Source organism: Carassius carassius, chromosome 5, assembly GCF_963082965.1.
Source record: "Carassius carassius chromosome 5, fCarCar2.1, whole genome shotgun sequence".
Taxonomy (NCBI): domain Eukaryota; kingdom Metazoa; phylum Chordata; class Actinopteri; order Cypriniformes; family Cyprinidae; genus Carassius; species Carassius carassius.
In genome coordinates, this window is record NC_081759.1 from 2,854,310 (window position 1) to 2,871,501 (window position 17,192).

The window sequence follows — 17,192 nt, forward strand, 5'->3', positions numbered from 1 at the left end:
GCACGATAATATCGTGTATCATCGATCTCACAGGCTGACGATATGAGGATTTGAAAAATATCACCCAACACTAATGTATTTATATCAATGTAATTTATATTGTATATATATATATATTTAATATATAAAAAACATTTTTTTAAGATATGCATGTGTGTGTATTTATATATACCTAATAAATATAAACAGCCCACACACACATATTATGTAACCAAAAACGTTTATTTTGGATGCGATTAATCACGATTAATCTTTTGACAACAGTTAGAGTTTAGTTAGTTTAAATAATAGTAAATATTTTTAATGTTTAATAATTTTGTTATACTGTATATTATTTGTTCAAAAGTATTATAATTTTGATGTGTTATTATGTTGTATAAATTGTTTTAAATTATTTATTTTTCTACATATTTTAAATATTTTTTTTATTTGTAGTAAATAAAGTATTACATTTTTTTATTAATTATTTAAATTATATTAAATTTGTATTATTAGTATATTATATATTTAATTAAATCATTTTAATTATTAAAATATTTGAATTCTTAAGTATTTTAATATATAATTAATTGATTTATATTAGATTATATTTTCCATGACTTTTCCATGTCTAGAAGTCTAAAATTCCCTCGTTTATGCAGGTTTTGTCATATTTTGAACTATTTTAACATATTTAAAATGATTTAAGCTGTCTTGTAAAGATCTTATTTTTGATTTTTAAATATGCTTTTTTAATTGTCAAGTCTCAATATTTCAGTTACTTTCCTCACACATGACAACAATATGTGCTATTTCAGTACAACTGAACTGTCTGTAGTAATTTTAAAGATAATCCATCACAGTGACATTTGCTTTCACTTCAAACCATTCAGCACTTTGAAATTCACAAATAGTCTAACGTGAACTTGTTTCGAAAGCTATTTTGGGTTTTAAAATGCAATCTATTGGCATCTCTTTCTGCAGAAACCATGCAAGTATTTGACAGCTTTTTCAGATACAACAAAGATGGGGAGTTTAAGAGAAAAAAAAATGCTCCGACTCTGAGATCCATGTTTCTTTGTCTTTTTAAAGGTATCAGAGGAATAGCCGGCTCAGTCCTCTCATGTGTCTCAGTCTCTGGGGCAAACAAACAAACCCAGTGTTTTTCTTTTCAGATTTGTGACATCTTAGACATGTCTCAAAAAAAGAGAAATGTCAGTTTGCTCTTAAAAGTACGAGCACCCTCAGTTATAATAGCATGTTTAGTTCCAGTGGTTTGAGAGTACTTGTGTTTGATGCACAGCCTCATCAGAGACGGATTGATTTGACAGCAACCCAAGAGAGCCCTCAGAGGGAATTTAATTGGAAATAAACCTACAGAATTGCCCCGCGGGCAGTGAGCCATTGCCCCGTCCCAGTCCAGCTTCCCATCTTGCAGGTGATTGTTTCTGTTTTAGTCTGAGATGGTGTCTCAGAAGACATCTTGAGTGGATGTAATGGGGTAGTTGGTCCAGAAGAGAAGCGTTAGACGGCGCGGGCTGCGCTCTCATCTGCATTTAGATGAGTATTTATTGTTTATTCACCCTCTGGAGACAAGAGACCGATGTAATCTTCTGTCCACTCTCTTCTGCACCTGCCGTTCACTGTTTGGCCATTTTTTTTATTCTCTTATTTTAAGCAGTTGTTTTTCCTTCATGTATTAGTTTAGTCCTTTCTGATCTGATCTGAACAAGGAACAAAAAACTAACGTAAATCTTTTTTTTTTTAAACTGTGTTAAATTAAATATTTGATGTATATATTTCATATGTGTGTGTAATATAGCATTATAAATTACATGTTTGTTTATTGTATTAGTTTTAGAGAGTTTTTCATTACTATACTAATAGTGGGAAAAAAGTAAATGTAAATATATATACAGGGGTGCACATAAGTGGTCCGCAGGTCCGCATGCGCGACCAAATTAAAAAATGCGTTGTATAAATATGTTCTGACAGCGCATTTGCGTACCGACATGGTTGACAGCTGTTAATACACAATTACCATTTTAGATCACAAACTGTACTATATGAGTTTTATTTTCCACCTGAAAGCATAAATCTAGGCTACTGTATGCCATGCTGTTTTCAAAGCACAATGCAAAACTGTGACATTCATCCACTGACGCTCTTTAATCAGCAGCGCTAAATCCGGAAGCGCGGATTGTATACTTACTTGCCGGCAACCTGCCATAATAAAAGCCTGCTGAATATGATGAAAACACTTTTATTTCTTTATTTTTAGTCTCTTTTATCCAAAGCGACTTAAAATTGGGGAATGCATAAAGCGATTCTTCTTAAAGAGGCAAACAAAGAAAGTACTAGTAAATATTAGCATTTTATTTTTAAGTTTGCTTTATAGCAAACTTAAAAATAAAATTCTAATATTTACTATGTATTTGTATTTAATACTAGGACTGCTTTTTATTTTTAATAATATTATCTCACACCATTATTTAGTTTATTTACTATTATTTTATATAAAAAACCTAAATAAATAAAGTGCAATAATATTGTAACTATTATTAATTCATTTTTTTATAGTTATATTTAATGGGTCACGCTATATGCAGTGTGAGGACCAAACCAAATCTCCAGGTTCTCTTATGAGAACCAGGCTTAAAAAAATCATGTGCACCCCTGTATATAAAGTATGATTCAAATTAAAAAAGTAAATGGTTAATATAAATATAAATTAAAATCGAATTACCCTTATAAACATTGATTAAACACACACACATACATATACACACATATATAAATAATGTATATTTATTTTCAATAAAATAATATCGAATTAAGCATATTAGTCATATACAGTAATATTTATATTTATAAAAACTATAATTAATATAAAAATATAATTAAAGCATATTAACAGGGATTAAATGTTAAATACAAAATGAATATTTATTTACTGGTATTAATTTAAATTTGTTTGTTTAATCATTTAGATTAAAAAAAAAAAAGATTTAAATGCATGTATGGATATTTAGAAATTAGTCTAATAATTGAGAAAAATGCTATTGCTTTGATTTTCGGTCGGGCGTGTGGACACTAGAAAGCGTGCACACTGTTAAATATGGCTAGTTTTATGAGCGGCTCAGGGTTTGTAAAGCTCTGTGGGTCTGTTGGGGGAGATAAGCACGATTGAATGCATCCTGTGGGTCTTATCAGGGTAAATGTTGCTGACATTTGGGAGGCGGCGATGGCTGCGGTTTGGGGTCGGTGTGCTTGTGTGTGAACTACAGATGAGCTCAGACCGTGACTGTTGTGCGTTATGTGCTTAGGGCGAATGCATTGAGACATTATACAAAAATGAACATTTTCAGCAGTTGCTGGATTTGTGTGGATTTGTGGGAATTAAGTATCAGCTGTTTTATTTAGTACTTGGCTCGATATTTTAATGACACTCACAAAATGAGTGGATTTGTAGCCCCACGTGGTACGTCTGGTCTCTGGTTAAACTCTAAATATGAAATATCATTTGATATCATGTGTCTTGTTGGGTTAGAGGTGTGCTGTTACTTTACTAAGTGATCAGACGGATGATAAAATAGAGGAAAAACAACCTCTCACGTCACTGAGATCAGCGCAGGGTTGCAGGAAAGCTTGTGAAAGGTCAGATGGTGTGTTTCTGAATTAGTCTCAGTCTCCTGCTCTTCAGTGTACATATTTCAGATTATATCTCCTTCTTCCATACACTCGACTGGTTTGATTCCTGCACGTCAGGCTCTGAACTGAAGTGTTGTATAGAATTGATTCACTCTTTGGCTTCATTTGGGTTCTGATGCATCTTGTTTTGTGCTGCTGGAGGTTGTCATGAACATATTTCTTTCTCCATAGAGGTCGTAAGCTTTCGGAGGCTCTGGTGACATTTTGGAAAAACCACGGTATTTGCAAAAGGGTAAATATTGCCCTGAGTGTTTGCCCTATTTAGATTGGCAGCTTCTCTCTATTGTTTTTTCCCCTTCTTTTCTGGAGAAAAAAACGAGGGGAAGACTTAATCCTGCCTCTGGGCATTTTTCCTGCTTCTGACAAGAAATAAACATCCATTCCTTTGGTTTTATAGCCATCAGTTGTTCCCGCAAGGCAATAGTTATTGACTTATCTTTACAAACCTCTCCAAATGAGAGAGAAAGGTCTGTGAAGACCAGTCTTTAGGTCTTAGATGGGTTGATAACATCTGATTGGACAATAAAAAGTCAAATTAGATTGTTTGAACTGAGCAATATTAACGTTATAAAGAGAAGCCTAAAGCTGTAAATCCCAGCACATTATCTCTAACAGATTGTTGTTCATCCTGAAGTCATTTATGCCGGCTGCCTTCTCTCAAGGGCTCTATATGACCATATTAAACTGTTCAGGGGTTCAGAGTGCATACGAGGTCAGTATAGTAGAGATGATTCATGTTATGAGAAAGAGAGAAAAAAACAATACTACTGTTGAGAAATCACCAAGGCTGCATTTATTAGATTAAAACAATATAGGAAAAAAAACCCTGTGATATTTTGAAATGAAGTGCTGTTTGGAATTTTCTTCTAAAATGAGATATATATATATATATATATATATATAATTATTATTTTTTTTAACCAGGCTCCTATGTGTAGGTTCAGTAATTTCACTTTAATGGCAATGAATGGGTTGTTTCAATGTTAAAATTTCAGATGGCACTTCTAGGCTTTTGCATCTAAACTCTTCAAATATTGTTGACGTTCAAAATAATGATCTGTTTATTACAGTGGAATAGAAAGATATGTTTTCTGTTTATTGTAATTTTATTTATATTTTTGTATGGAACATTAAGAATGTTTTTAGAATCAAAAGAATGATTCCTGCAACAATTTCTCATCAGAATGACAAAGTCTTGGGGTCCTATAGGCATGAATTGTTAAGAGAATTTGCATGGTTTAATAAAATGCATTAACAATGCAGTTGAATTATGTGTGGTTTACTCATGTATATGCAACAAGTAAATGCTAATGCTTAATGGCATGAACACGTGATCTTTGAATATTATTGTGCTATTGGTCTTTGAGCTCTACCAGTGCAGTGAAATGCATTTTGTAGCTCATGTGAGCCGAGTGCAAATGCAGTCAAATAAACCCTTGTGTGATTTGTTTCAGGCCCCATGTATCGTCTGGAGAAGCAAACCGAACCGAATGTGGCGGTGGATTTGGACAGTACACTGGAGAGCCAGGGAACCATGGAGTTCTGCTTGGTTCGAGAAAACAGTGGGTTTTGGTGACATTTCTGATGTTGCATGATCTTTAAACATCTCTCATTCATAAACATTTTTACAACATTACAGGAAGAGATTTTCCTTTATTAAGATATATTGTTGAACTTTTTTGATCACCTTTACTGTTGCATAACAGCAGCAACATTAAATGTAAAGTGCACACCTAATGCACACATCATCTTCTCCACCCCGTCCCGCCCCGTCTTCATCCGCAGGTTCTCGAGGCGAGGAGAGCTCAGAGGAGGACCCGCCTATAGACATCACTACGGTACAGGACATGTTGAGCAGTCACCACTACAAGTCCTTCAAGATCAGCATGATCCACAAGCTCCGCTTCACCACAGACGTGCAGCTAGGTACGGTTTCCACATCTCTGTATGTTACATTGATGAAATATCTGGCACTACTTCTGGAAAAATAGATCAACATTCAGATTCAATACAAGAGTTGTCTCTTCAGATTCAGTGAACCTCTCAGACGCCGAACAGTGTTGATATTAAATGGTATAATTATAATACTGTATAGTGAAGAAGCATATAATAAAAGTATGTAATTGTGTAGTATTATTGTTCTTAAAGTATGGTTTAGGAAAGCATGCCACTGTAGTAAAACAATAAAATAGAATAAAACTGCAAAAAAAAAATTTTAACGTGCCATTAAAATTTTCTTTCAGTCACATTATGGTATAGTAAATATTATTATTGTGTAGTAATAACTAGTATTATATAGTAATAGTTAAATCTATTATATATTATATAAATATGCATTTACTACTCTAAAAAATACTAATACAATTACAAAAACGAAACACTTTTTTTTATATATAAAATTACAAAAACAAAAAAAAAAAATTAAAAAATCTTTTAATCACACATAAATGTAGTTTAATTTTAATATATTATAGTATAGTATAGTATTAACAAAATACTATCTTTTAGTATTATAAATTATGTATTTATGTACATTTTATAATTTTTAAAGAGCTTTTATATTAAGATTGTATTTTTTTTGTGTGTGTATATATATATATATATATATATATATATATATATACACACACACACACACACACATGTGTGTTTAATTGTTATATAAATAGTAATAATTTCTATTATGCTATTGTAATACAGAAAAGGATATTATTTGTATATATTTATGTATTTTTGTAATATGCATGTATATGTACAATTTTATATATGTTATTGTATTATATGGTATAGTTTAGTTTGGCACAAAATACTAGATATAATAGAAAGTGTCTCCAGTTTTGCTTGCTTCTCCTGACTTCTCCGTTTCTCCACTTCTCAAAGTGCACGATCCAACTCTTGAACAAAGGTTTGGCAGATGGTCCTCAGATCAAACACAGAACTGTTTTGTGAAAACACACTTGACAGTTGCTCCAGTCACAGCTCCATCCCAATTACAGCAGCGCTCCAGGCGCAGGAAGCCTGTGTGAGCCAGGGAATCTCTTTAGGAATTTCACTCCGATTGACAGGCTGGAATTTTTTTCTGGCACACTGATGTTTGCATGCTATTTCTTTAAATCGTGTGAATGATTGACAGCTGTCACATCCATTATGGATAAGACTGAGTGTGTGCTTCTGAGATAGACCTGTAATAATATTCCAGACCCCTCTCTCTCACAGTCTGGGTCGGTTCTCCTTTCATATTTAAATAACAGGGAAGATAAACCCACACACCTGTTCATCTTTAGAACCTGGATGACAACTCTTTTGATAGAAACTGACAGTTGAGTGGTTTTTAAAATAAAACCTTCTCACTTTTCCAGGAATTTCTGGTGAAAAGGTGGAGATCGATCCTGTCACCAATCAGAAGACAAGCACAAAGTTCTGGATCCGACAGAAGCCGATCTCCATCGACTCGGATCTGCTGTGTGCCTGTGACCTGGTGGAGGAAAAGAGTCCAAGTCAGTTCTGTTCGAACCTTCGTGAAATATGCATGAAATCCTTATTCATTTATATACACTACCATTCAAAGTTTGGAGATCGAAATGTTTTTCAAATGTTTTTGAAAGATCCGTTCTGTTCACCAAGGCTGGGTTAATTTGATCAAAAATACAGTAAAAACATAAATATTGTGAAATATTATTGCAAGTCAAAATAACCATTTTCTTTTCAAATATGTCTTAAAATGTAATTTATTCCTGTGTTGGCAAAGCTGAATTCCCTGCAGCCATTATGCCAGTCTTCATTTGCAGTGCTATTATAATTTTTCTTTATATTTTGAGTTAGTTTTTATTTTCCTGTTTTCGGTTTTCTTTTTAATTTCGGTTAAAACATATTTTTTTTGTTTTGTTTTTTTTTTGGGGGGGGGGGGGGTATTTTTGTCATTTTTAGTAGTTTTTTTTTTTTTTTTTTTTGGTTTATTTAATCAAACGAAATTAAATTAAAGGTTTTAGTTAACATCTAAGTATTAGTTAGCTATAATAACTCTGCTTCAATGTCACACGATCCTTCAGAAATCATTTTAATATGCTGTTTTGCTGTTAAAAACAAATTCTTGTCATGATTAGTGTTGAAAACAGTTCATACGTGTAAACGCTGATGCTTTTTTCAGCATACATTGATGGACATTGTTCAACAGAACAGCATTTATTTGAAATAGAAATATGTCCCTTTTAATCAATTTAATGCATCCTTTAAAAAATTATTTATTTATTATTAAAAACTGAATAACAAAGATTTTTCTAATTGTATGCTACAGTAGAGTAATAGGAACTGCCTCTCTAGCCTCCTCCGGTAAAACGTCTCTGGTTTATATAGAAACTCTTTTGATGTCCCACATCACTGAAGACTGACAGATATAGTGTAGCACTGTAAACTCACCAAGGGATTTATATTACATTACACTTACAGGAAACCCCGTTACCAAAAACAAAATCTATTTACGCAGCCTTTCTGTAAGGTTTGCATTGGTAAGTGATGCAGACATCTCTTCTTAGCGGATATGACAGGGCCACGAGCGCAGCTCTCCAGACGCGTGCTGCTAACGGTGATTGATGAAGTGCAGACAGATTGCTGAAGTCTGCTCACACCGATGCTCTCAGTCACTGAGCGTTCGGTTCTGGAGCAGGGCCGTTTGTTTCTGTGTTCAAATTCAAAGACGCCAGAGTTCATATTTGAGGTTAATTATGTGATATGTAATATTATAAAAGAATCCTGGTTTCCACAAAAATAAGAAGCAACACAAATTTTTCTACATTCTGATAATAATCAGAAATGTGCCTTGAGCATAAAATCAGTATTAGAATGATTTCTGAAGATCATGTGACACTGAAACCTGAAGGAATGATGCTGAAAATACAGCTGCGCATCACAGGAATGAATATCATTTTAAAATATTAATATTCAGTTTTTGTAAATTGTTATATTTCACAATATTTCAGTTTTGATTGTATTTATGATCAAATGAATGCAGCCTTGATTAGCAGAAGAGATTTTTTTTTTCCAAAACATTAAAACATGTCACTGACCCCAAACGTTTAAACAGTGCGTATATTTTTATTTTATTTTTGATAGCCCTGGGTTGTTTTATTGTCAGGAGTGTTTTACGCTTTCTTGGTGCAAACATAAGATCTCTCTTTCTTTATTCATTTATTAATGCAATGATCAGTTTATCATTATTTAACTAAATTATTTAGCTTCATTGTCAAGATAAAAAGGTTTTAATGGTAATTGCATTTCAAGTCAACTTGGCACCTGCTATTCAGTGTAAATTGATTAAACTATTTTTCCTGTTGGGCTGAATGACTGAAAACAGATTCCAAAATAATGGACCGTTTATAAAAATACTTATTACTAATTATTCATTTTTTTCTGAAAGTAACTTTAAGATCTTTATGGTTTCTTTGTAGGTCATGCAATATTTAAGCTCACATATCTAAGCAACCACGATTACAAAGCCCTATACTTCGAGTGTGATGCTGCTACTGTCAATGAGATTGTGCTCAAGGTAGGATTTATAGTATTTTACTGCTTTTTGTGTATTAATTCGATCAAATTCACAGGAAGTGTGTCATTTCCTCTTCCTCTGCCAGGTGAACTACATTCTGGAGTCTCGTGCCAGTACGTCGAGGGCGGATTACTTCGCCCAGAAGCAACGGAAACTGAACCGTCGCACAAGCTTCAGTTTCCAGAAGGACAAAAAGTCGGGCCAGTAGAGCTGGTGGCCAAACTGATCAGCAGACTCTGAACCAAACGGCCTGCGTGAACAGAGGCAGAGAGAAAGACGGGAAACATAAAGAATAGAAGGATGGCGAGAATTTTAGATGAAAATGCATTTACATCAGATGGAGAAATCAGCCTCTCAAGGTCGACCTTTTTTGGACTGACGTTCCTTAATCATATCAGAGCACTCATGCTCTCTGCTGTCACTCGAATGTACTAGCAAAACCAACCAACAATCTAATTGAACAATTATATTAATGTTTGAAGCCACAGCCATTGCCCAGACCAGACAGAACCACCCTCTGGACTCTGAATGCCACGGACCGACAACTTGCTGCTGTTTGCGTCAAAGACTTCCTTCCACTGCCTCCAAACCAACTGTACATAAACACGCACCAAACGAACGCAGTCGGGAACTTACAAGCCAGAAAGAGCAAGCGAACCGTATATATGTATCAAAGATGTAAACTCAAACTGCATCTGACACTGACACGTAATCACCGTATTTTTTTTATTTTTTTTTTTAATGAAAATGTAAATAGCAAACGCATTCAGGGTCTGATGACAAACCCTCTTTGGCCATAGTACTTCAGTGCCTGCTACAGATCAACAGGACGAATGCGTTCTTCGAGATTTTACGCGTCCGCTGTCTAAGTCGGGAAACTCTTTTTACCACCAGACGAGGTTAATAGGTTAAGGAATGGCAGATTTTTAATGATCAAATATGAAATTAATAACTACTTTTTACTGTGATGTGTTTTTTGCCCCTCTGCATTCTATCTTTGGATTGGATATATATATATATATATTCTCACTGCAGCCCGAGAAGACAGTCAGAATAAACCAAAACTTCCGGCGGAAAGACACAGCGATTGGTTCGTTAATATATATATATATATTATAACGAACCAATCGCTGTGTCTTTCCGCCGGAAGTTTTGGTTTATTCTGACTGTCTTCTCGGGCTGCACTGGGAATGTATGACCTTCTCTGCCACATTTGTTTCTAGATGTTAAAGATAACATTATTACGCTAGGTTCATTTCATCCGTGTCTGCCGTCTCAACCTGAAACTCTCGCTCTATAACTCCACTTCAAACGCTGCTGTTGTTAAACTGGATTCAGGGTGTCCGTTCTATCCAAAACTGTTCTGACTCAGGTTTCCGTCTGCCATGTTGTCTTGACTGATCTTGTTTCATTTGGTTTTATTTTTTACAAAGTTGGAGAGCGATGACTGATTCTCAGCTCAGTGCTGACGGATGGACAAAGAGAGTGTGTGTTTTCCTGTGACAGGGATAACGGCTGAATAGACATTTCAAATAAAACTTTATTTATAATATTCCGATGAACTGGGGGGGTTATCATGCGGCCTATGGAATCAATATTTGCTACAGTACATGTATACTGTATATAAGTAGATTTTTTTATTAAATGAACTATGATATATTTGTCCTGGTGTCATTTTTGTTGGGTTTTAATCATTTTGTCTTCTGTGCTTACACTGTCGCAAAAGGTAGGCAGTATAATTGTGTTTAATTTGAAGATGGCTTCATAAGGGACAAATCGAATGAAGCATTGCATGCATCTTTCACAGATAAGGCAATCCCTGAATGCATCGCGACGTGAAGCTCATCAAGCCGTCAGATGAGTAATCAGATATTTCATTCAATAGATGTAAATTATTGATTAAAATTGCTCTGTTTATTTTAGAATTTATTATTGGAGTCAGTTGATTTTCACTTGTGTTTTGCTTGAAGAAGCACTTTTGAGTGTCTATGTAGAGCGCTCTCAATCAAATACATACGTTTTTATCACAGCTAGAAAATAAAAGGTAGCTGCCTTTGTCGACCGGTCATTGTACTGTTTAAACTGTCAGTAAGATAAAATGTTACCTTATATTTGCCATTTTTTATCTTTATTTACTTATTTTTTGAGCACTCGGGTACAATGGTAAATAAAGAGCTGGGGCCGGTTGGAGGCAGGTCATATCTTTTTAAATTCAGTTATGAAAAGATAGACTGGTCTTATTTGTATTGGAAAAGTAAAACTGATAACCACTTGGCAACTGCTAGTAAGTTCTGAATCGTATTTTCTTTACTCTTTACTAAACTGTCTAAAAAGGGTCATATTTTATGTACTTGATGTCTGAGAATAGTGAGAGAGGGCAAACGTTTTGCATTTAAGGTCAGCATTGCCATCTAATCAGCCAATATTGTCTTACATAATCTTTCATAACATGGGAGTTTGACCAAATATATCAAGTCTTGTGTTGCAACAAGATGTTTGTGTGTGTGTGAAAAATTACAGTTTTGAATATATAAGGTAATAATAATAATAAATAACTACAAAGGAGCATGTAAAACAAATGTGTGTATACATATATATATATATATATATTGTTTTTTATTACATGTGGAGCATGCATCTCTCTAACTATAAGACCACCAAACTGTATGCATAAAGTAAATATGATCTGTTGATTTCATGCTGACTTTAACACCAGGCCTTTAATTCAAATCACTAAATGAAAAATAATGTGTGTTGTCAAATGCAGTGAGGTGTCCCCTTCCTTCTTACAGTCACTGAATGAGTTTGGTCTCTGTATAATGTAGAGAAATATCTTTGTTGCAACATTAATACAAAGCCAAGAACGTTTGTCAGCCTCCAGCTAGTGCAGGTTTCTTCTGTCACATTTTGTTTGCTTTGCTCCACCAACCCTACAGGCCTCAAGAGAGCCAGACATCCAACTGAACGAGGAGTAGTCAGCACTCGCTGCTTCATCTTATGTTTATATACAGTTTCTAAGATGGAAGAATTCTGATTTTGTAACATGGAAAATATTACTTTAAAAGACAAGTGGCTGTCTACTATAACACACACATTTTTAACTGTATAGAAAGTTTTGGTCCAATAAGTAATATCTCAGTCTTATCAGAATTTAATAGGAGAAGATTATTGGTCATCCAGTCTTTTACTTTTTTAGCACACTCTGTTAGCTTAGATAATTTAGAAGTTTCATCTGGTCTTGTTAAGATGTATAGTTAAGTATCATTACTATAACTATAAACTATAACTATAAACTAATCTCATATTTTCTGATAATATTACCAAGGGGCAATGTGTATATTGGAAATAGCAGAGGACCTAGGACAGATCCTTGTGGCACTCCATACTGCATTTTATTGAGATGATTCCCCGTTTAAATAGACAAAGTGATAGCAATCGGACAGATAGGATCTAAACCATCTTAGAGCCTGCCCTTGAATATCTGTATAGTTTTGTAATCGATCTATGAGTATGTCATGATCTATGGTGTCGAACACAGCACTAAGATCAAGTAAAACTAGCAATGAGATGCAGCCAGAAGCAAGAAGCAAGTCATTTGTAATTGTAACAAGTGCTGTTTCTATGCTATGGTGGGGCCTGAAACCTGACTGAAATTCTTCATAAATCTTTATTTATTTATCTATTTATTTATATATATTAAATTATTTTTTTAATATATATATATATATTTTTGCAGGAAGGAGCACAACTGAGCAGACATAATATTTTCAAAGATTTTAGACATAAATGGAAGATTTGAAATGGGCCTATAATTTGCCAGTTTGCAAGTATGTAAATGATGTACTATATATTTATAGAAGAAAATTAGGCTATATATTAGAATTATAAAATGTTTGGGTAGGCCAATAAAAAGCATGTTGATGCCAGAGCCTGTGTCTTGTTTTTGATTACCTTAGTGTTAGAGTTAACAACATTTTAGTCCAAGTTTTTGTGTTAATGTTAATTTTGTAATGACATAATCCTAGCTTTGCTATTTATGTGGCACTTGTACAGTCGTGGCCAAAAGTTAGTTAGAAGTTAGAAATTAGTTTTCAAAAAGTTTGCTGCTAAACTGCTTTTAGATCTTTGTTTCAGTTGTTTCTGTGATGTACTGAAATATAATTACAAGCACTTCATACGTTTCAAAGGCTTTTATCGACAATTACATGACATTTATGCAAAGAGTCAGTATTTGCAGTGTTGGCCCTTCTTTTTCAGGACCGCTGCAATTCGACTGGGCATGCTCTCAATCAACTTCTGGGCCAAATCCTGACTGATAGCAACCCATTCTTTCATAATCACTTCTTGGAGTTTGTCAGAATTAGTGGGTTTTTGTTTGTCCACCCGCCTCTTGAGGATTGACCACAAGTTCTCAATGGGATTAAGATCTGGGGAGTTTCCAGGCCATGGACCCAAAATTTCAACATTCTGGTCCCCGAGCCACTTAGTTCTCACTTTTGCCTTATGGCACGGTGCTCTATCGTGCTGGAAAATGCATTGTTCTTCACCAAACAATTCTTGGATTGTTGGAAGAAGTTGCTGTTGGACGGTGTTTTAGTACCATTCTTTATTCATGGCTGTGTTTTTGGGCAGTTTTGTGAGTGAGCCCACTCCCTTGGATGAGAAGCAACCCCACACATGAATGGTGTCAGGATGCTTTACTGTTGGCATGACACAGGACTGATGGTAGCGCTCACCTTTTCTTCTCCGGACAAGCCTTTTTCCAGATGCCCCAAAAATCGGAAAGGGGCTTCATCGGAGAATATGACTTTGCCCCAGTCCTCAGCAGTCCATTCACTATACTTTCTGCAGAAGATCAATCTGTCCCTGATGTTTTTTTGGAGAGAAGTGGCTTCTTTGCTGCCCTTCTTGACACCAGGCCATCTTCCAAAAGTCTTGTCCTCACTGTGCGTGCAGATGCGCTCACACCTGCCTGCTGCCATTCCTGAGCAAGCTCTGCACTGGTGGCACTCCGATCCCGCAGCTGAATCCTCTTTAGGAGACCATCCTGGCGCTTGCTCGACTTTCTTGGACGCCCTGAAGCCTTCTTTACAAGAATTGAACCTCTTTCCTTGAAGTTCTTGATGATCCTATAAATTGTTTATTTAGGTGCAATCTTAGTAGCCACAATGATTTCAAGCATCACCCTCCTTTTAACATGTCAAGTCTGCCATTCTAACCCAATCAGCCTGACATAATGATCTCCAGCCTTGTGCTCGTCAACATTCTCACCTGAGTTAACAAGACGATTACTGAAATGATCTCAGCAGGTCCTTTAATGACAGCAATGAAATGCAGTGGAAAGGTTTTTTTGGGATTAAGTTAATTTTCATAGCAAAGAAGGACTATGCAATTCATCTGATCACTCTTCATAACATTCTGGAGTATATGCAAATTGCTATTATAAAAACTTAAGCAGCAACTTTTCCAATTTCCAATATTTATGTAATTCTCAAAACTTTTGGCCACGACTGTATGTTTGGTTTGCAAATGTTAGTTCATGAATGAGATTCAACCTTTTCATTTTTTCAGTTGCATTTGTATGGATTTCTTGAACTGAATGATTAATGCACTTATCTTTCCCTCAGTGTTTCCATTTTCAACAGGCTTCGTGAATTTTGTCAGAATATGAAAACCTTGAAAGTTTTTGCCACAAGATCAGATGCATGAATGCTGTTTAGGAAACTACTGATTGTATTTCACTTTGCAGTGTAACCTAAAAGACCAACAACCAATCGACTTGATTTATAAAGGATGCAAGCAGCAGCAGCATTTCAGCAAAAGGTAACATCTCGCCTGTGGGGTTAAACGCTGGGAATCAGAGCCCAGCTGGCAGAGGACTCATCCTTACAGAGGCCTCTGTCTTGAGGTTCTTCTGCAGCTGTGGTCCCTGAGAGATCTTTTTCTGCCCTCCACGAGAACCGGATATAGACACTGGTTAAAAATATCCTAAGACCTCGCCACAACCGAGACAATAAACTTAATTCAGACTGACAGTCATTGAGCCGGATTTTCTCAGTTCTTGTTGCAGGAGAAAGAGGCTTGTTTCTTCTCGGCTCTGTCACGATGCTTGTTTTGGCTCTGCAGCACTCCAGTGTCTCTCTGCATCCTCACTGGACTCTTTCCAGACTGTGTCAGTTTGACTTTTGAACATAGTACATTTTGTTTTCTGCCGAGTGCAATTGTTTTGATGGTAGTCTGTCTTTCAGTCCACTAGCTTTGAATGTTGATGCACTCGGTGTTAGTTTCATTGTTTTCAGAGCTGCCTGGGAATTTTTGAAGGTTGAAATCTGGTTTTGTTTTCCAAGATAAACAGGCCTTGGTTACAGAAGATTTTACCATTTACTTTTTTTCCAAATAGATTTTTTTTTTTTAAATGCAGACATTCGGGAAGAAAAGTATGTGTGTGTGTCTTAGGGCTGTCAAACTGTCAAATCAAGTAATGGCATTCAAAATCAAAGTTTGCGTTTACATAATATATGTGTGTGTACTGTGTTTATTTATGTATAAATATTTATATTTAAGAATTTCTGTTGATTCTTGTTGATCCTGGAACAATATTCAGCAACCAATCAGAATTGAGGGATTGGTTTAAGGAAATTTGAGTTTTAGCCTTACAACCAGATTTAGGTGCTTCTATACTATTGTAATTCATTGTTATTCATTTCCCTCCGATTTTATGGATAAAATATGGGTAGGGTTAGTTTACGGTTAGGTCTGTGTTTGGGCAATAATGTTGATCCAGGAACATGTCATATGTATGTGTGTATATATACATTAAAATATTAACAGCACACACACATAATGTAAACTCAAAATATGAGTTGTGATATTTAGTGATTTTTTATATATATGTATTTTAATAATACAGCACCAGGCCCATTCAGCACAACATGAAGCAATATAGGCTAGACCAAGAGCCACATTCATAACGCAGCGTGTTTGTTTGATTTATATCAGACTGCCTAGAGCAGTAAAATGCATTTTCTCATATTAATTTTTCTTCATGTATATCCTCCGTCTGTGTGTGTTTTCCAGCAGCAGCAGCAGATCTTCAGACGGAAGCTGACTGCCGTCTAGAGACGACAAATGCAAACCGAGCAGGTGTTTTATATTTACTTCTGCAAACACGCACGCTTGACGCGTCTGAACGCACTCACATCTTATAGGTGTCGTGCATTATGCACTTAATGCAAGTGCATTAACCGCTGAAATCCTGAATGTTAAAATTTGCATGAATATAATTAAACCACCTCAGATATTCATTGTTCAACCGTATTTCGGTCTACTCTCTGTTTAAATCAAAGTCAATAAACAGTGAATATTTATTATAATAATTATAAAAGAGATACTCCACGCATGAAGTACTCCACGCATGCGCACTCTGTGGTGTATTAAATGTAAAATCAAGTCATGGGTATTGCATACATACAATTAATATATGCTGCAGCAATATTAAAATAGTATGGTATTCCAAACATAGACCTTATTATTTAGTGCTCCATACAAGCCCTGATTAAATGCTAATGCAAACAAATAACAATTTTAGCTTGGGCTTTGCTGCCCCCTGAAGGTCAAACATTGAGACAACAACACATGATGTCATCGTTCCAAGTGTTGACCGTTGTTTCTTACTAAAAACAAAAGGGGAAAAAATATTTTTTTATTAGTTATTTTTTTATACCTGCTAAAGCCGCGAAGGTAATGTAAAAAAATACTGACAGATATACTAGATCATGTAATTTTATCAACACAACTTTAAAAACTGTTTCATGGCGTTTTGTTTTGTCAGCTGAGCAATGATATATGTTGTTAGACAACAGTACACACTTCAGTCTCTCACAGTCTCATTCCTGTCAAAAATCGACCTGTAAGGACTTTAAGATTGGTGTCACGTGCTGAAAGGAACAGAAAATGTCAA

The 17,192-nt window shown here is 35.1% G+C and overlaps 1 protein-coding gene across 2 annotated transcripts in view; it reads left to right on the forward strand.

The window, feature by feature from the left end:
• Window positions 1–9,821, forward strand: part of LOC132140614 (target of rapamycin complex 2 subunit MAPKAP1-like) — a 36,289-nt gene extending 26,468 nt beyond the window's left edge. For both annotated transcript variants that reach the window (XM_059549435.1, XM_059549436.1), the window contains 5 exons: window positions 5,145–5,252; window positions 5,476–5,616; window positions 7,050–7,187; window positions 9,135–9,232; window positions 9,318–9,821. In XM_059549435.1, the coding sequence (XP_059405418.1) occupies window positions 5,145–5,252; window positions 5,476–5,616; window positions 7,050–7,187; window positions 9,135–9,232; window positions 9,318–9,440 (608 nt within the window). In that variant the 3' untranslated portion in view covers window positions 9,441–9,821. The remainder of the gene's footprint in view (window positions 1–5,144; window positions 5,253–5,475; window positions 5,617–7,049; window positions 7,188–9,134; window positions 9,233–9,317) is intronic.
• Window positions 9,822–17,192: the final 7,371 nt, after the last annotated feature.